At 36.4% G+C, this 21,567-nt stretch overlaps 1 protein-coding gene across 1 annotated transcript; it reads left to right on the forward strand.

Annotated features, from left to right (window-relative positions):
• Window positions 1-11,848: 11,848 nt before the first annotated feature.
• LOC129271306 (serine/threonine-protein kinase NIM1-like) lies at window positions 11,849-19,163 on the forward strand. Its single transcript, XM_054908684.2, has 2 exons — window positions 11,849-12,217; window positions 14,905-19,163. The coding sequence occupies exons 1-2, from the start codon at window positions 11,864-11,866 to the stop codon at window positions 15,655-15,657; spliced, it is 1,107 nt and encodes a 368-aa protein (XP_054764659.2). The 5' UTR covers window positions 11,849-11,863; the 3' UTR covers window positions 15,658-19,163.
• The last annotated feature ends 2,404 nt before the right edge of the window (window positions 19,164-21,567 follow it).

Below are 21,567 nucleotides of genomic sequence, written 5' to 3' on the forward strand. Positions count from 1 at the left end.
TGTCTGACTTTGTATCAAAATATATAGATTTTTATTCAGCTCGCGCTTCGCGCTCGCATAAACTGTTTTGTTACTGATCATCCTTTTCATGATAACCGAAAATGCTTACTCAAATGTCCAAATTTTAGGTAAGAATATGAAAAAAATTTCATCTCGCTCTTTGCGGACGCATCAATGTTTAGTTAGATGACAATCCTGTTCATGATTACCAAAAGTGCTTAGAATGTCCACATTTTAGGTCAAAATATCAATCACTTTTTAAGCTCGCGCTTCGCACTCGCACAAATTTACGAGGTCAGAATATCAAAAAATTTGAACTCGCGCTTAGCGCTCGCATTAATTATTTAGCTATATACCCATCCTGTTCATGGTTATAAAAAGTGCTTATGATGTCCAGTGTTGGATTGGGAATTCAAAAATTGTCAGTTCGCACTTCGTGATCGCATAAAATGTTTTGTTACTGATCATCCTTTTCATGATAACCGAAATTGCTTACTCAAATGTCCAAATTTTAGGTAAGAATATGAAAAAAATTTCATCTCGCTCTTTGCGGACGCATCAATGTTTAGTTAGATGACAATCCTGTTCATGATTACCAAAAGTGCTTAGAATGTCCACATTTTAGGTCAAAATATCAATCACTTTTTAAGCTCGCGCTTCGCACTCGCACAAATTTACGAGGTCAGAATATCAAAAAATTTGAACTCGCGCTTAGCGCTCGCATTAATTATTTAGCTATATACCCATCCTGTTCATGGTTATAAAAAGTGCTTATGATGTCCAGTGTTGGATTGGGAATTCAAAAATTGTCAGTTCGCACTTCGTGATCGCATAAAATGTTGATAGATACTCATCCTGTTCTTGATTGCCAAAAGTGCTCATAGATTTTTTTCCCCTCAAATTTTAGGTCAGAATATAAAAAAAATTCAGCTCACGTTTCGCGCTCGTATCAATAATAATTGTTTAAATAATTCATATACATATCATGTTCACGGTTGCAAAAAGCGTAGAATGTTTGATCGGAAAACAGATGAAAATATTCCCCTCCCCTATTGGCGAAAGCTGGATCTAGCCCCGGTTAAGAAATTACAGCTCCCGCACATAATTTTAGTATGGTCTACCACTCTGATGAAAAGTTGAACTAAATTGAAACCCCAAAACGCTTAAAAATTCTATGCTTTCTGGTCGCATTTATTCTTTTCAAGAAGTGGATACAACTTTGATCTTTTTTTACATGGACACACTATGGACACATTAAAAAAAATGGTCTTCGATTGCCTTTTTCACGTGGTTGTGGAATAAGACAATTCAAAATGCATTTAGGCACTTTGATTGCCTGAGTGGTCGGGTCGGGGTGCAATTTTCCGAAAAGTTCACAGGGGCGCAAAAATAGTGACCCCCTCGTGGTGCAAAATCCTGGATATGCGCATGTCCGTCGGGCATCGTTTCCACTTTTGTACCTCTTTATCTATACCGGTGTGATACTATATAAGTCCATGGATCAGTTTACTTCCATTTCGTCTGATGCCAAATCGTCAAATTGCCAACTCGCCTACTATCATTAAAGGAGAATGAAACCCTCGAAACTAGCTGAATCCATATTAAAGAGAAAAATCAAAGAAACATATTGTTGAAAGTTTGAGGAAGATTGAATGAATAATAAGAAAGTTATGAGCATTTGAATATTGAGATCACTAGTGCCATGTAGATCCTCCCATCGGCAATGCGACCAAGATCTGTGATATCACACACGTACAACTCCCTCATTACTTTAGTACTTATTTCACTTATATTCTCACTTTTATAGAGTCTATCACAAGGTTAGGTGTTTTCTTTATGAGATGACAAGTACAGAGGTTTCACAACATTATATCATTGATGAATCGTTTGTCATATGATTAGAATGAGCAAAAAGAGATGTTTTGGGGTATATTTTCAGTGTCCGAATGGGAGAGTTGTACGTGTGTGACATCACAGATCTTGGTCGCATTGCCAATGGGAGGATCTCCATAGCATTAGTGATCTCGACATTCAAATGCTCATAACTCTTTTATTGCTAGTCCTATTTTACTCAAAGTTTTGTTGATCTTATTCTTTGATTTTTCTGCTTTCACAAAAGCTAACTTGCTCCAAGAGTTTCATTCTCCTTTAAAGTCTACCATAATTATGTTCATCCACTATCGTCTAGTAACCAGTTGGTCCAATAGCCATTCAGTCCATATACCATTTGGTCTAATTGGACAACGTGCTATTGTGCAAAATGAATGAAAATGAATTGGATACTGGACCAAATAGTTGTTCGACGAAATATTGATGGACGGAATGGATATGGACTAAATTAAATCAGACCATGTGGTGAGTGCAAGTTGGCACTTGGCAGTCGACGACTTGGCAATTTACCAATGGACCTACTAGGCCACTAAATTGAACTTGTCCGAGTGTGCCATAACACCTAAACTGCAGGCTTTCTCATATCCGATACCCCCCCCCCCCATCCCCGCCGCCCCAAGAAAGGGAAGGGGGGCATGGAGGAGAGAGAAGAAATAAAGAAAGAAGTAGATTGTTGAAAGGGAATCAAAATAATATGAATCAAAGGGAATGTAAACGCAATATCATACTCTGTTTGAATCGCTTCTCTTTCATGGAATTTATATTTTGAATAGATCGTTTCATTTCAGTCTTTCACATTATTTTACTTTCAACCCTGTATTTCATCAGCTTTACTATCAAAAGCCTGCGTAGCGAATTACAAAACGTCCCATCCTTGTTTCACCACCCATGACATTACGTAATTATCATTTTATTATTATCATGTAATGAAATTCATACTGTGTTTACACGCTGCATCTGCTGTCAGTTTGACTACCTTGTAAATATTTATTTACAAGGTAAAGCTTATTTCCAAGGTAATATTTATTTACAAGGTAAAGCCTATTTCCCCACTGGAAAATAGCTTTAGAGCTTTCGTGGGTCATCCTGTGTAAGCCTGTTGTTTTTAATGCTACTGTATATATATTATGGTGACTTGCGAAATAAAATCAATCAATCAATATTTTTTGACGATATCCAGTTGAAATCAGTGGCGTTCAAAATAATGGGGAAGGATTGGGGCTATATGGATTCCCAAATTTGTCACGGCCAATACAAAAAGAAAGCGAGAAGGGGAACTAATATCTGAATATTATGTCAAAATCTATCACCGATAAAAAATGATTTGTGCCCGACACATATATCTGGCCCCTTAATTCATATATTTTACGTTTATTATTTACGCCAATAGTTCAAGCAAGGTTCCTAACATCTTTCTGTATTTTTCGATGTTTACACAATTCCTAGCCTTGGGTTGGGGGTTGTGTGTATTCCTTATGTTCGCATTTTTTAATGTTATTTTTCTATTTATTTCAATATTATCCTCTCCAACTTTATTATGGTATGACTATTCAAGGAATTATAATTACTCGTTTGCTTGCATGCTCCATGACCGCTTTGCCTTCACTCCGGGGGGGGGGGCACTTACATTGACGAGTGGATACCATGCGCGACCCCAAAAACACGTAAAAAGGATGTCTTTTTGTCAAAAACACAAAAATATTAAAAAAAGGGTATCTATGTTGCTATGAAAGCTACGTGTTTAGGGTAATATTTTCGGGGATGATGAAACAAAATTAAAATGTTTTATAAAGGATGTCCTTTTTGCCCCAACACTACGTGTTTAGAGTCCGACTTGCGCGAGTTGTGGAAGGTGCATGGGGCCGTACTAAACCAAAATAATGATGTGTAAAGGTAAAACCAACGACCGACGGACCCGACATAACAATAAAATATCGCTGTACTTGTTTAGGGGTTCATTTCGGGAATACTTGCCAAGAGTATCGTTTTGTTTCCAATACTTGTTAAGGGTCGGTTTGAGACGCCAATACTTGTTAAGGGGTGCAGTTTGAGAATATGGAAAATACGTGTTTGGGTGCTTTTCGAGACCCCATGGTCGCGCATGGTATCCACTCGTCAATGGAAGTGCCCCCCCCCCCCGGCCTTCACTTCTCTCAGTGCGTATTCAGAACTATTACTGTATTCTCATTGATCCCCCTGGAGTTGTAAAAAACCCATAAAGGCAAAATATTATATTTTCATCGGCAGCACATGTGCATTAATTACATCATCATAAATTAAGTACATCAGGGTCCATGATCAGAAAAAGCGTATACCCATTAAACCTCGCCAGATGGGGCTTGTCCCAAAATAAAAATTTTATTTTTGTCTCGTTTCGAAATTTCATTTTTATTTTGGCTGCTATATGCTTCAAGCACATATTTGCTTACTGTATATAGTTTGCCTATGCATTTTACTCATTATATATATATATTTTTATATATTGTATTTCTCCAGTCACTACATATACGATTGTCACTTGTATTATGATCATGTCTCAAGCATTGTAAATTTGTTTTGTATATCATTCCAATAAATGCAAAAAAATCCTGCAAAAAAAGCCACATCACCACATAGTTGAACCATTCCAACTATTTATACGATCAATACGATCGCCTCGACTGATCTGATACGATTAATTATTCCGCGATTATAATTAAGGCCCTTGGAACCGGGGGTGCAAAGCACCCCCAAGATTTTACAATGGGGTGCGGCGTGCATTATTTTCCATGTAGGCAGCTCCCCCTGGAATTCTGGTATAGGTGTCGAATTGGATAAATGTAGGAAAATTACCAACATTTTGTATTGGAACCTTTTTTAATGTTTTTCTTTTGCTTTGTCAAATTTTCCTCAGCACCGCCACCAAAAAAAAAAATCGTGACAGTGTGAACTTGGCACTTTTTTTTCAATCATAAAAAATGATTATATTATTTTCCCGCATGAGTTTTGAAATATTAAGTTGACACGTACGCCAGAATCTCTTTGGTCCTAATATGAAGCATAAATTTCCACGTCTATAAAACAACAGTTATCATTCGTTTTTCCTATAGTTATAGCAGGGAAATGGGAGTTACAATTCCATTGATAAATAAGTCTAAAATGTTATGCCAATCAAGATGCAAGTCCCGGATGCAAGTAATGTCTTTGTCCTGCTCATGTCGCAGTCATTAGTGGGTTTTCGCCCAGCGTCGTACGACGCTATCTACGACGTAGAACGATCTCTTTGTTCGTGCGTCCGTCGCGCTCAACTCTCGCTTGTAAGCAGTTTCGCAAATCGCTGAACGCGGCCGGATCGACCGGCTGGCATGGTTGGCATGTAATGTTGACACGCCAACATGTGCATTGTATATGTTCCTACTATGTGCACACAACTGGCAGTGCCATGTGTCTTGCAGTCGCGTCGTCGACCGAGCCATGCAACGGCTTTTCAATCATATTTCAATAATCATACTCGTTTAAACTTCTACTGTAACATTTTGAAATTATACTTAGCTTGATTTTAGTATAATTGAAATGGTACTCACCGAAAAACTCGCATTCGAGTCCATGTTTTGAAGCTTTCAGCTATCAGTGTAGTCAGAGTAGAGTACAACATGTGCATGCACGCGATGGGCGAATGTGTTTACATCGATCGGCTCAGCTTGCTCGCTCTACAAGCGATCTGATTGGCTGTTGACGGCTGTTGACAAATCCTACGTTCTAATGCGGACGCCCGCTAATTTGCGGAAGAACCGTCCGTGATTTGAGCTCAAGAACGCTCGGGCCTCTGTTTCCATGAAAGTTGGCGATTTTTGCACACGTACGTTCTACGTCGTACGACGCTGGGCGAAAACCCACTATTCACATTTTTTCAACGGTTGAACTGCTCGTGCACACTCTGTATGCGTATAGGCCTTTCCCGGAGGCCTTTCTTCCTCTCATTTGTTATAAAATTTCATCTTTTTATCAATTCTTTCTACTTGTTTACTGTCTATGAAGGGGTAGCAAGTTGATCTCCCATGGGGTGCCCCTATCTATTGCTGCATCATTTGTATCCATTTCTCTTTGACCATCCATTTCTTGGGAAAATACATCAATTGGATGATCCATTTATATATGCCTATCCATCCATTCTTTCAGTCATCCATCCACCGGTCGTGCTGATGGTTTGATTATAACATGGACCTAATAGGTCCATGATTGTATAAAGTATAAAGCGCCCTACTATATCATTATAGGCTACCCCCACCCCCTCCCCATACTACATAAAAACTCGGCGACCCATGTACACATTTCAAAGCAGACGTAATGTACATGCACAATTCCCTTGTACATGTTGCACCTTGCTGCTTCTCCAGGTTTGCTTAGTCTTCTTTCACATACGTTGTTGCACTTTGCCCCACGGCGTGCCTTGTAAAGTTCTGTTGTAAGACTCTACATGCTGGTCGGCCCTGGAAATCACAACTCTGAAGCACGTGCACCGCGCAATACTCAACTTCTCATTTTTCCATATCTCGATGCAAGCTTTCTTGTGTGGATGCAAAAATAAGAGTTTTCCCAGAAATCTTGTCCCTGACGTCATGTCTGCCCCCCCTCATTTTTTGACTCATGACGCCTTTACTCTGCTTGTTCGACCTTGAGCCGTTGGTCCCCTGGTTGCTTGCTCACAGGCATTCGTGCTTTCTTAGCAGTCAGGTAAAAACCTCGGCACAGAAATAACAGAAATTAGCAACTTGATGCGTACGTTGGTCACATTCATGCTATCACGGTCTACACAATGTAGACTACACGTACGTACTTCGCATCAACAGGTTTCTCAGCTCACCTTTTGACCTCGCGAGTTCAATCTAAACAAACGAAGAGTAGTCAAGTGTTGCATTGGGATTGTATCTTCGTTATGTTTTACTACAGGCCTATATTTAACCCCGCATTGGGGTTGCATCTTCGTTATGTTTTACTATAGGCCTATATTTAACCCCGCATTGGGGTTGCATATTCGTTATGTTTTACTATAGGCATATATGATTGCATCTTCGTTATGTTTTACTATAGGCCTATATTTAACCCCGTATTAAACAAACCCTGTTTTATATCGTAGAACCTGCTCTGAAAGTAATCGTTTTTCTCTTCGCCCTTTCCCTTCATGCTTGGCTGTAGACAGAATGGTGGTGGCCGTCTGTTTAGAGTTTTAAATATTTTTGGTCTAACTTTTTTTTCCAATTTCTCCTCTGTACTTTGCGAGTGGATCTAAATAATCTGAAACTGACTGAAACATTCAGGAAAGATAAAAAAACACCAAAATATCAAATTAGGGTATGTTGTATCCATATCCCTTTATGATGGCTGTCCTGATTCTCTTTCACCAATCCACTTCTTTCTTTCTTCTCTCTCCTCCCTCCCCCTTTCCTTTGGGGAGGGCCAAGGAGTCAGTATACAGAGTATAAATACAGTGAGCTGCGCTATAGCGCCTCGCTGTAGTTCCCGTATATGTATCACGCCAAGCTATACATGAAGGGAAAGGTGCATAAAAGAGCTACAATCCACATGAATAAAGATCAAACTCGGAACTCGGCCCTTGCCCATCTCTGGGATTCTCGTATCTCTTTTAGTCTTGGAGTACTTTCAGATTCATGACATAAGAGTCCGAAAGTAAGCCGTATTGGGCAATCCTTTGCTTCGTCATTCACGTCAGATAATCAACGTGTCTGAATCCTTTTTCATGCGTACGATACATTTATGGATATAGCTCAATATAGTATTCTTATCCTGTGTGTGCTATCGCAAATAGTGGATTATATCTGAAACTAATGCAGAGCGCAAGCATGTCGCTAGCCGCCTAGCATCGGCTCATTGAGCTTGCACGCACCGTTCGATGTTTGCTTTCTACTCAGCTACACACACAGAGTACTGCACTTTGTTGATACGGGGATTTCTTGATACTGCGCATGCGCCATGACGTATTTCATCAATATGCATGAGTCGTAATGAATATGCATGATTCGAACGGTGTTCTAATATCAATTTATTTTTTAACCCGAGAGGGCGTCAATAAGAAAGTTCAAACTTTTATCGTTTAACCGAGATTTGTTATAATATATGTTTCACCCCTCAATATCATGAGAATATAAAAGTTATGCAAGTTTCTTTTCCGTGATAAAATAGAGCAATAATATAGGTATTTAATGAATGTAATAATTTCAAAATTGATTCATTGCCCTTGTCTGAGATCAACCAATCATACACTATACCTTTAAAAGCAAAATGCTTTAATAAACTCGTATTCAGATAATTTACTTTATCAAGCCAAATTCAAGCAACATGCATACCGGTACGAATAACCATTGTGATCACGTCATCCACTTTAGCCGAATAATGTGCAATGTATGTATCCATCTATGCGCAGTATGTACAGTATGACTGCGTGCATGTACGTTTGTAAACTGCATGCAAGCCATACTTTACCAGTACATGTAACTGTAAGCCAGGTAGGCTGCTGACTTTAAGAAAAAAACTTATGATAGCCCCAAAATACAATTGAACATCAAAGATGGTACAGTATTCTACTTCAATGCAAATTCTGGCTTACGTATCGAAACGAATACCAGCTCTGGTCACCAATACCCCCCTCCCCCCCCCCTCTTACCCCAAGTCCACCCCTCCCCTATCCCAACCAACTAAAAGATGATGTACCCGTGATATAGTGAGAGTGCGATTCATTTAATCCAGCAACCATGTTTACACATGTTACAGTACAGTAAAGGGAGCATCCACATATTGCCCACCCATTTCAAACAATTTGTACATTTTGAGGAGAGAAAGGGGCCGTCTGATGACGTCCAATCCTCCTCCTCTGACATTTTCAGGGATGCCTTTATCAAATTGAAAGCCACTCACAGTTCGGCGACTAATTGCATGTCCCTCTCTCTCTCCTTTTCCACATGTACATGTCTGTATGCAACAATTCTGTAGCCATGCCAACCAGTATTAAAGAGTAAGCTTGGCTGCATAAAGGCCTTCTTCGTGCAAGGCATGAATATTGCTTTGACTAGTTGATACACACTATGATCATGTTTATTCTCTCATTTCTCTGAATTGGAAATTCTAACCATAACATGATTGATTATGAAAGTCAGCTCTACAAATTGGTATTGGACTCTATACTTGGCTTTTCAATTCATTACTGTATTCAATCTACATATGAAATTATAGTTTTCCCACGTAATACACAATTCACCAACTGGCAAAAAATGTAAAATATTGATTCAATTTTAAATGTAACTTCCAGTTGTACTAACAAAATGATTTTAGGAGAATCCAAGTAAATAACTATTATAAAATAGGCCTAGTCTGCTTCGGCATATAACAATTAAATCACAATTAGTAGAATGCCGTAAAACTAAAATGCATGTTTAAAAAAAAATGAGTTTAAGATCATAAGTCATGATTTAATCTTTGATTTTAATTTTACAGCATTTTACTATTACCAATTGTAATTATTAAATGGCCATAGTGTATGCATATTAAAGTTTTTTAACAAAATATGTGTGAAATGATTGGTTTCATTCAGATTCTCTCATTTCAAAGCATATTCGGTATTATAATGTGTTCTCCAGAGTACATGAAATACGCTTTATAGCTCAACACTGTTCTGATATGATAAAGCACTTGCAAGCAGAATACATGTATGTCAGAAGTTAACATGTAGGCCTATTAAATGTACATAGGTGACCATGAAAGCTCTTCCCTTCATATCATTTCTCACTGCCAATAAATTGCATTTTCACACTCATGCATGTTGTAAGTTAAAATAAATATTGGAAATGTTCAATATTCATCAATTCAGTAATCAGTATGACCATAATAGGATAATCATAATACATCATAATTGTGTTTAATACATGTACATGTATATGAATTGTAAAACTCTGATCTTGTTGCACCAAACACATCCCTTGAGTAGTGTTGCTGCCCTGGGCAGTCTTCATGAATATAAAATTCTTGTCTGTATGTAAAACAAATAATCCACTTGCCTGTTTGCTGTCCCTGACAAAAGGAAGCAACTATGATTTTTTTTCTAAAAAATTGACTTTTTATAAATTGAATTCGGGACATTTTCTGTATGCCCTAGTCTGTACATGTCATGACGCTATAGGAATTGAACTCAATTAGCCCCCCCCCCCCATTTTTGAAAAAAGCTTGTAACCCTTCCACATGAAACAATGACACATTTTCCCCATATCCATAGAGTTGCTTTGTGTTGTAGGAAGGCAGTATACTTTGTATATACGGCAGTATTGTCGAGGGCAAGCTCAATACATGTAGCAACATCAGATGATCTTTGTATGTTATGGGGGAGTTTATAACATGGAGAACGTTTATGGTTCACCATGTGTAATATGAAGAAGGGAAGGAAATACAGGCAGAAAGATTGAAATGGAAAGACTCTTTTTCATCCTTTCTCGTCTTTCCATTTCAATCTTTCCTGTATTTCCTTCCCTTCTTCATATTACACATGGTGAACCATAAACCTTCTCCATGTTATGTAGCAACATCTTTTAAAATGCGAACGTAAATATACACATTTACATGTACAGTACATGTATCCATTCCAATGAATGCTCGAAAGCCTTTTCTTTCTGTAAAACTACACAATTACTTTAAATGTCAGTTTTCTTGTCTTTTGAATTGTGGAATTATAATTCCCTTGTAGAGAAGTATACAGAGCTGTGCAAAGGATTGTTGATGCATAATTACTTGAATATTAATTAATTGAACGAAGCTTTTTTTTGGAAATTAATGAATAATTGAATAAATATTGAAATAGATAAATAGATAATAAATAAATAGATAAATAGATAATGAATAAATAGATAAATAAATAAATAAATAAATAAATAAATAAATAAATAAATAAAGAAAGAAATAAATAGAAAATAGATAAATAGATGAATAAATAAATAAATAAATAAAAAGAATATACATGTAGATGATCAATGGCCTAAAAATCCTCTCAGAAAATTGGTCTTCTGTTATCCGTTGGCTGATATACAGTATGTGATGCTACTCATTGTACAGTACATTCACATGTACTGATATCTCTTTGTGAATTAATTGTTAAAGCACATTTCCCTGGTAAAGTAGAATTTCATTAAACATTTTTGACATTTATTGAATGAATAGGACATGTGCATGTACATACTGTATACAATTATGGATATGAAATTTGAGATTGATATTTCTTTTTGAGCTGGTACTACAGTACATGGACTGTGTTCTTGATCTTTTTTTTTTAATTTAAATGTGGAGAATGATTTGGGGTTGGTTATCTCTTTCAGCTATCCCAGTGTAAGTTTCATTTTCAACAGTATAATTGAAATTTAATTTTGTATTGGGTACATCATTGCAAGAGTTTGAAACAGATTTCAATACTACTTTAATAGCAAGAAATCTGTGTGTAATCTCTATAGCAAAAATTGCCTCGATAGATGAAAATTAAGGTCTACATGAAGCCCTTCTCTGGAGAGGTTTTTTTTCTCAGTTGTGTCTCAACAAAAAGTCTGGAGACTGACATTGTGAAGTACATCAGAATAGAAAGAATTTTTAGGAAAACATAAATTGTGTTTTCAACATGCATTAACATTTTAAAGAGCAGGGAGACTTCTTTGAATATACAATTATGTGTTTTGTACAATAAATGTATTCTGCCTTTTCACCCTTTTTATTTGGGACCTTTGTTATCTTTTTCTTTAATTGATCATGCCGATCATCTGTAAATTTGTAATTTCTATAATCAGTGTATTGTGAAGACTGTATCATCTTGATTTCCTGAAACAATACAACTTTATTGAAATTGGATGACGAAAAGCAAAAATATGAAGCCAGCTTACATGCATCTAATATTTTTTTTTTTGCATATATATGTATACTAACAGTACATTAACCCACATATACATGTATGTACACGTCCAATCCCAAGATTTTTTTTCTTGATTCCCTATCTATTTTACATCACATCCAACTCTTGTTCTTTTTCCTTGCAGAAAAAGTAGCAATAAAGATTCTGGACAAGACCAAGCTGGACCAGAAGACCCAGCGGCTCCTTTCCCGTGAGATCAGTTGCATGGAGAGACTGCACCACCCCAACATCATCCGGCTGTACGAGGTGGTGGAGACGCTGGCCAAGCTCCACCTGGTCATGGAGTACGCTCCTGGGGGAGAACTCTTCACCAAGATCTCCAACGAAGGCAAGATTGCCGAAGCGGAATGCAAGCCCATCTATGCTCAGGTTATCTCAGCTGTCTACCATATGGTGAGTGGATCGTGAATGCATCTAAATGCTTCCCAGTTCAAAGAACTTCCATTTTTTTTTGGGGGGGGGGGAGAGAGAGTTGCATCAACTGAGAAAAGGGAGTCTGCAAGCACCAACTCATATTTGACACTTTAATCAAAACCATGTCTGGAGTGAAGACTAGACTTCAAACTCTCTTCCTATGTCAAATTAAAGGACAAGTCCACCTCAACAACAAGATGTTTGAATAAAAAGAGAAAAATCCAACAAGCATAACACTGAAAATTTCATTAAAATCGGATGTAAAATAAGAAAGTTATGATATTTTATAGTTTCGCCTAATTTCACAAAACAGTTACATGTATATTCACATCCTTGTCGGTATGCAAATGAGGATACTGATGACATCACTCACTCACTATTTCTTTTGTATTTTATTATGTGAAATATGAAATATTCAAATTTTCTCCCTGTTGTCATGTGAAACAACGATTAATTCCTTCCTGAACATGTGCAATTAGCATTGTTTAATACTATATGGTTCAATCAAGTTGGTCCTTATTGTCAAATCTGTAAAAAATGAAATATTGTATAATTCAAACAATAGTGAGTGAGGGACATCATCGACTGTCTCACTTGCATGTCACTGAGTTGTGCATATCACTGTTTTGTGAAAAATAAACGAAACTTTCAAATGTCATAACTTTCTTATTTTACGTCCGATTTTGATGAAATTTTCAGCAAATTGCTTTTTTATTTTTCTCTATTTATTCAAATCAACATTGTTCTGGGGTGGACTTGACCTTTAAGATAGTCAGCCACAGTAAACAGTGAATCTAGTCTTACTACTTCAGACTCTGCATTATGCACTATGCGAATTGCGAAAACCAACTGAAGGGTCTGTGCCTGCAGACTAGAGAACATGGAGAGTTTCACGACAAAAGTCTAATTCTTTTTAATGCCAACTGTCAAAGGGGAAGTTCAACCTGACGACAAGTTGGTTTTGAAAAAAGCAGAAAAATAGAGGACAATATTGTAGACTTTTTGACAGAAACCAATCAAAGGATATAATAAGAGAGTAACAAATTTTCAATTTTTTTTTAATTTGTGATGTTTCTTTTATGCGATCAGCTTTTCCAAAAACTCATTTGAAAAAAAAATTAAGTCAGATATCTTTACATTTAAAAAGGGATATGAAATGATGTATGTGTTGATACATGTACATGTATATCCTCCACACAAATAAAATCACGTTCATTTTCTTTGCGAGAATGTAATTTGGGGCAGTTATCAGCATAATACATGGAGTTCTTGTCTGTGATGTTACAAAATCAAAATGTTCATAACTTTGACAGATTTTCATCAATCACTGAATTTTCTGCTTTTATTAAAACTAACTTTAAAATATTATCAGGGTGAATTTTCCCTTTTAAATCTAGTGAAAAACTGAATGGCTGAGAGCAAATTCCTATGTGAACTTACTAAAGGCTCATCGTGAAATCTCCACCTCTCCCTTCCCATTTCGGAATCGGAGTACCTGCAAATTCTTCCCTTTAGACTGCCTACATGTTTGGGAATTCCATTCAAAATACAATATAGGTAGTAGTTTAGCACACGCAGATCTCAAATTGTCATTTCTTCAAAATCCCACAGCCAACTTAACCATTGTCTCACCATTTCATAAAAGATATGCATGTGCAAATATGCGGAAAAAAAAGACTAGAGGAAAATTTAATGCTGTGAAATATCCTTTGTATCCATATTTTAGTGGCATACTTTGATTATAGTGAACATCTTTTGTGCAGGATTTTTTTGTGAAAATCCTCATGGAAGTTTGTGATGATACTCACGAGTTCCATTATGATGAAAAAATTAAAACTTAATATTGCACCTTACACTGTATATTCTTCAAGAAACAGTGTTCCTTCCTGTAAATGAATATTACACAAATCATCTCTTTTTAATACTTCAGTTTTTTTTCTTCTTCTTTTCTTTTCCCAGTTCTCCTTGTAAGAATTGTTAAAGTCTAGTTTGACCTTTTAAAAGCTACATGTATATGTACATGTAGATAGATAACATGTTCATGAACTTGCAAGAATTGCATCACTGTGATACACAAAACGTTTGCACTGCTGAAGGCATTCGTAAAATTGCAGTTTGTTGTTAATGAAAGAGTTGTTTAATGATTCAAAAATAAAGCCAGACATAGACATGGCTGGTGGGTGGCTGTCTATTACTCTTTTTAATTAGGTCACCTTCCCGAGTCCTGACATGAAACAAACTCTATTGAGGGTGATCTCAGGCAATGAAAACATTCTTAATTGTTCATTAAGGTGTCGCTCAACTGCCTGGAACGTCTGACCAAATTAGTTTTTGATACCGGTATTGACATGAAAGATACTTGTACATATATGTGTGTCCTGGCTTCGGGGTTCCAATTTAATCACTTTTAATGAGAAGCGGTATGAAGTGTTTGATGACCTATAATAGAATGTGTATCGGACGTCTTGTTTGTTGTTCATTCGCTCGCAGGCTATTCACTTCTCAATGTTGACACTGGATGAGAAGAGGCATTCCGATAGATAAAAAAAGGTTGTTTGTTTAATTACTGTTCTGTCTTTGAACATCCTCTTCTTGTTGATGTCCTCTGTCTTCTTTGCATTTGACCTTATGTTCTATCTGTCTTTATCTTCCCTCTTAAACTGCAGCACTCGAAGAATATAATTCACCGGGACTTGAAAGCTGAGAATGTTTTCTATGCAGCCAATGGCTACGTCAAAGTTGGAGACTTTGGTTTTAGCACTTATTGCAAGATGAGTGACACTCTGAATACATTTTGCGGATCCCCACCGTACGCGGCTCCAGAACTCTTCAAGGATGAGAACTACATTGGTCCGCCCGTGGACACCTGGGCATTAGGAATCATGCTTTATTTCATGATCACTGGCGTGATGCCATTCCGTGCCGACACGGTGGCTAAACTGAAAAAGTGCATCCTGGATGGTCAGTTTTCCATTCCGTCGTATGTATCAAGTAACTGCCAGCAGTTGATACGGAACGTCCTGAAGCAGCCCCCAGGAGATAGGTTCACCATTGAACAGATCAAGAACTCCACTTGGTTACAAGGTCAAGACTACCCACCACCCCATCCATCTTATCACCTCACACCGTGCTTCAGGAGAGATTCCGCAAGCGGCGAAGAACTCAATGTGCTCGATCAGCTCAAGGCTCTGGGTATCGAGGACCACCAGCTGGAGAGCACGCGGGATCAGGACTCGCGCAATAGCATAACCGGAACCTACCGCATCGCGCTGCACAGGCTGCAGCGAAAGCGGCTGGAACCGCCCGTCGTCCTACCGCCCCCACAGACGAAAGGCAAGTCGTCGAGACCAAGCAGTAAAAAGAAAAGCAAGGACAGTAACAAGAATAACAAACCATCGAAGCTATGTACTATATTATAGCATTATTTTAGAGTTGTTTTTTTATTTTCTTCATGAGATATTTATAAAAGTCTGGATGTACATAATCGAGAATATGACTATATATCAATACAATCAGGTTGTGATATTCGTACAGATTTTATAATTAATGAAGAATTATTATGCAATATATCTACATTCAGAGGAGTGCATGCAGCTTAAGTTGATGTTCTAAATGTACATGTCCAGTACATGGCTAATTCTCTGCAACATTATGCTTGCATCAATTAGAACGTTGTCATAGATTGATCGCTTGCAAGTTGATTGGCTCTCCTATTCGTCATAAGTAGTCAGTACTTCCCAGACAGTACCATTGCATGTCTCCCTTGTATTGTCCCATTCATCAGCATCTAGCGTGAAATCTGTATTGGTTAATTAATGGGACGACCAGTGCGATAATTGGAAATTAAGCATCGGTTGGCATTGAGGCCGAACAATTCCAATTGATTTTTTTCTTCTTCCGTATTCCACACTACCGAATCTGCAACATCTACTACGTATCCCGTCCCAAAATGATGGTTCCATTCAGATCTGTAATTCTGTATGCTTTGTCCCATCCATTATTACCCAGAATATGATAAAAATGTATAGTTCCCAGGAATATTCGTGTACATTACTTGTACACATGCATGCAAGCTCAAAATGAACAGAGGAATTTTTGTGTACATTACTTGTACACATGCATGCAAGCTCAAAATGAACAGATATATTTTCTGCATGATGTTTAATTTATATCCATAGACATGGTCAGAATGAAAGGGAAATGGCTGTATTAAACTAGTAATAAACTAGCAAGGAAATCTAACAAGTGAATTTGTTCATGTATTGTATCATGCAAATGGTGGTTCACAGGAATGGTAATATTGAGATACTCAATGGGCTATATCCACTTATTTTAGTTATTTATGCGTACGGATTATGGCCACGAGTAATTGTGAAGTTCAAGGGATAAACTGGGCTTCGAGAGAGAGAGAGAGAGTTAGCAGAGGAACAGAGATGGATTATGGGAGAGAGAAGGAAAGATGAGGAGGGGGCAAGAGAGAAGATAATAGGAAAGGAGAGAAGAAGTGAGAGAGAGAGGGGGTGTAAAGAAGAATGAAAGGCAGCAATGAGTGGATATGGGGGAGAGAGGAGGGGAAAGAAGAGAGGGAGGGAAGCAGAGGGATATAGAGAATGAAAGAGAGAGAGGGAATAAGGTGTTCAAAGGGGAAGTCGAAAGGAAGAGAAATGAAAGAATATAAAAGAAAACCGCTACTAGTATTATTCTATTTATTAAAGTTGTATTCAGCTATTTATTTGAACATTCATTCAAACTTTAGAAAGGTATAATTTCAGAGTTTCTATTAGTGGAACAGAAAATACCATTTACCTATAATGTTATGTACAATTTATGCCACTCAGTTGCATTTTAATATGATGAATATATTTGATGATTGAAGATTGTTTCATAGCAACATAATTTGCAATAACCATTACGATAGAAAAATGATTGGACGTTGGGAAAAGGTGATATACTATAGTGTCGTGCTGTTGCAAAGAACCTTGAAAAATCTCATCAAAAATTGCAATTAATTTGTTATTGGTTGATGTAATCATATTATACAAATTCATGATTTATTATGAAGTACATGTGTAGGGACAGTGTAATTGCTTTTCAAACTTAAATCTAAAATGAAAATTCTGTTTTGGCATCCAAAATGTACACAGCACAAATCTGAATTCCATTTTGCAAAGGTTAATGCAATGAATTTTCACATGAAAATAATGAACCAAAATGGATTTTCTGTTTTAATTTGACAGGTAAAAATAGAAAATCACTGTCCCTATATTTTCTCCCAAATTCACTGCACTTTAAACAACTATCAGGGTAGACTTCATTTGTCATTCAAATTTACATGTACGTATTTATTTTAGGAATGTTTCTTTATGGGAGATGACATTGCGGTTCATGTTCCAAAGATAATCAGCTTTTTTAAACCCGAGAACACCTTCAAAGATGTTTTATTCAAATCATGGATGCATTCAAGTAATTGAGAATGGGGGTAATGTGAAATCATTTAGAATGTACATTATTATAATAATAATGTATGGATGATCCTTGACTTACGTATGCATTGTTCAGATTTCGTATTGAATTGAAGATGGCAAATGGTGAACTAATGTACACAAGGTCTAGAAGACATGAATTTTATGTTATAGTACATGTGTAATTATGAAGCAAACAGTTCTATATTAAAGCATCTTCCAATTAGAGTGCATTCATACAAACAACATTTCAAGGCAAATCTAAATTAAACGCAAGTCCACCCCACAATCAGATTTATTCGAATATTCATTAACAGAAATTTGAAAAGCATAGCACTGACGATTTTCCTCAAAACTGGATGAAAAATAAGATATTTTCGAGTTTCACTTGATTTCACAAGTTAGTTATAATTTGCAAAAGATGGGCAGTATATACAATGTACAGGAGAGAGTAGATATCACACACAACTTTTTTTTTTCATTTCATATTTTATTTCCATTTTCTCCTCAAATGATGTAAAACAAGGTTATACAACAAAACCTGTGAGAATATATATATTTGAAATGCCATGCAATGAAAAACAAGGAATCATGAATGTGTAATAACATTTGCTTTTCCATTCGTACTGTTTGTTGTAGGCATGTGAAACTATGCAAAACTTATTAATGTCATTCCTTCATTTTCATCAAAATTTTAATCTCTAAAATTTCAGTACCATGATTTTGATATTTTTCTCCATGAATTCAAATCATCACCGTCTGGACGGTGTCGTAAGAAGGGACGGGATCATGCGGTAACCTGTAAGATACGATAGTCTTTATAATAATAATAATAATAATTAGAAAAAAAACAAAGAAAGGAGAGGAACGATTTTAAAGGACACGTCGAAGAAAAGAAAGAAAATAATCGTTGGCCTAACGAGTTGGCGGTAATAGTCAAATATGACTGGTCGCCATTAATTTCCAACAAACAACAACAACATGTTTTTGGGGGTGGACTTTACCCTTCAATGTACATTTATTATTTTTAAAGCTTATTTATTATATTTTAGATGTGAACAATCCCTGTCTCTCATTCATTGTTTTTAAATATTTTTTTAAATTTTATGATGCTATCACATTCTCCCAATTTGCCTCTATGTATAATGTTGCATTATCAATGCTGTATTCTCATCACTAGAATGTACCCTAATCCGTAGCCAAATTGAACTGAAAGTTGCATTTGCTGAAAAAAAACCTTTTTGAATAATCTGCATTATTTCATTCAGTACGTACGCTGCCAAATGTGTGAGTATACCCATTCATTGAAATTAATGAAAATGAAATGCTATTCAGAATCCATGCTATTTTTATTTCAACTGCTGATGTGAAGTATATCATGTACTTTGTGAATATATTCTACTGAACTGAAAGCCTATCCAATCTGTTAAGTTTGAAACCAAATAAAACATGAAAAAATCTCATGTTGTTGACCTTTGTTCATTTTCTGTTATTTTTTAGTATTTTGACAAGAAAATGAATGTGAGTGAATGATATGAATGAAACAAATGAAAAATGAGTAAGAAAATTATATTAATATGTGTGTCGTATAACGAAAAACAGGGAATAATCGGCGTGCTTTTTGAAAATCATGGCAATAAGAAGATAATGACTAATTGGTATAGCCAGTCAAATTAGAATTTCGATGATATGGGTTTTATCAACCATCAAGGGAAATATTGTAATTTATATTAGTAGAGTTAATATAGCAGTAGCAAAAGTAGTTAACAGTTGTAGTAGTAGTAATGGTAGTAGTATTATTAGTATTAGTACTACTAGTAGTAGTAGTTGTAGTAGTAGTAGTAGTAGCAGTAGCAGTAGCAGTAGCAGTAGCAGTAGCAGTAGCAGTAGCAGTAGCAGTAGCAGTAGTAGTAGTAGTAGTAGTAGTAGTAGTAGTAGTAGTAGTAGTAGTAGTAGTAGAAGTAGTAGTAGTAGTAGTAGTAGTTTTAAAAAAAGGAGAGAGAAGAATAAAAGAAAGGAAGAGAGATATAAAGAATAGTGGAATTGTAACGTCGAAACCATTGTAAATTCGCTTTGATTATCAGTTTTGATCATTTGAAACTGTTGTGTCATGTACTCAAACCACAATTTATTTCTTAGTTTCACTTGTACAAAAAGACAAGGAAAGAGTAAAAATATTACGATCATCTGTTCAGTGACGTAGTGAGCCGAACATTTTTGAAGAGGCACAACCGGCCTGGCGTGTGAGGAAACATTTCTAAAAAGTCTCGAGCGCGCGAAAATTTTGACCTTTCCAATTTTGCGATAGATTCTCATGTAATATTTAGAAAATGATATCATTCATCACCCATTATTTGTTCATCTCTTTTCTTTTTTTTTTCTTATTTGCGGATTTTGGAAGTCCAGTACCCCCAAGCCCCCTACCCCCCCCCCCCCCCCCCCCGTATACACCTGTTGTTCAGTGCAATTTTGCACACAAAGACTTAAGTACATATTTTTTCCGATTACCTGCGTAAAATGTATATTTTATTATCATAATCACATTTTGTTAATATTAATGATAATGACCCGAATAGATATAAAAGATGTCATTGAGAATGACTCCTAGATATGTTCGATAACAGTTCTTTAGGAACGGTTTAAAGAAAAGAAATGTATGCGTCAGTACTTTCGTCAGTATTTTCGACCCTAGACTATCCTTTCTCAATTCCGCAGACGAAAAAAGCATCATCGAGCTAATGCCATTTTGAAGAGGAAATTGAGAGAAATTGGATAGCAATGTTCCCTGCCTTTATTACAGTTGTAACGTTCAGATCTGAGTACGATCATTCTAAATTAGGTCTCAACATAGCATGATATAGCAAGCAATTACTGCTACACTGACATGTACTCGACGTCATGGAGATTTAAATAACAGGTCCTTGGTCGAGTATCGTCAATTCCAGGAGTTATTTTGATGACGAACATATCAAACTCAAGAATTAAGCAAAATATAAAGTTGTTTATCAATCGAAAGGCCACAATCAGTTTAAATGGGAAGTTCACCCTGACAAAAAATTTATTGAAAAAAATAGCAGGAAAAAATAATTTGAAAATATTGCCGATGAATTGAGAAAAATCCATCAGAGAATGAAAAAGTTATTAGAATTTTCATAATTGTGACGTCATATGCGAGCAGCTTTCCTACATATCGTGGGGTAAAATAATCAATGAAATTTTTTTTCTTCAGAAAATTGAAAATAGTTTTTACTGTACCTTAATAGATAAATCATTTCACACCCAATCCTATTAAGAAAACAAGAATAAGTCATCACGAATCATTTAAAAAAAAATGAAATTAATGCATTTTATATTACATAGCATATGGGGCAGCTGCTCGTTTATGGCGCCCGTATCTAAAACTTAAAATTCTAATAACTTTCTTCATCTTTAATGGATTTTCCTCAAACCTTCACCAATATTTTTAAAATTGTTCTCTCTCCTATTTTATAACAAAGATTTCACAGGATAAATTTCCCCTTTAAGCACTGCAGTATTCAAAGCGCTATTTTGTGAAGATGAATTACGTATCTATATACAGATATACACCATATAGATTTCACTTTATTTTTGAAAGGTTTCCCTTGTATACCTGCTGCTACTGTAAGCTTTTTTGTTTTAAATGAAGACATGCAGTGGCGTACCTAGGATTTTCCACAGGGGGGGGCAAAATCGGCCGCCAAAAAAATTGACAAGCAAAAAAAAAAAAAAAAATCAAAAATAAAGGTTATTGTACCAGAAACAAAATTGACAAGCAAAAAAAAAAAAGTGTATGGGTTGTGGCTCGTCAGGGGGGGGGGCAGAGTGCCCCCTGCCTCCCCCCCGTAG

Source organism: Lytechinus pictus, chromosome 11, assembly GCF_037042905.1.
Source record: "Lytechinus pictus isolate F3 Inbred chromosome 11, Lp3.0, whole genome shotgun sequence".
Lineage (NCBI taxonomy): Eukaryota > Metazoa > Echinodermata > Echinoidea > Temnopleuroida > Toxopneustidae > Lytechinus > Lytechinus pictus.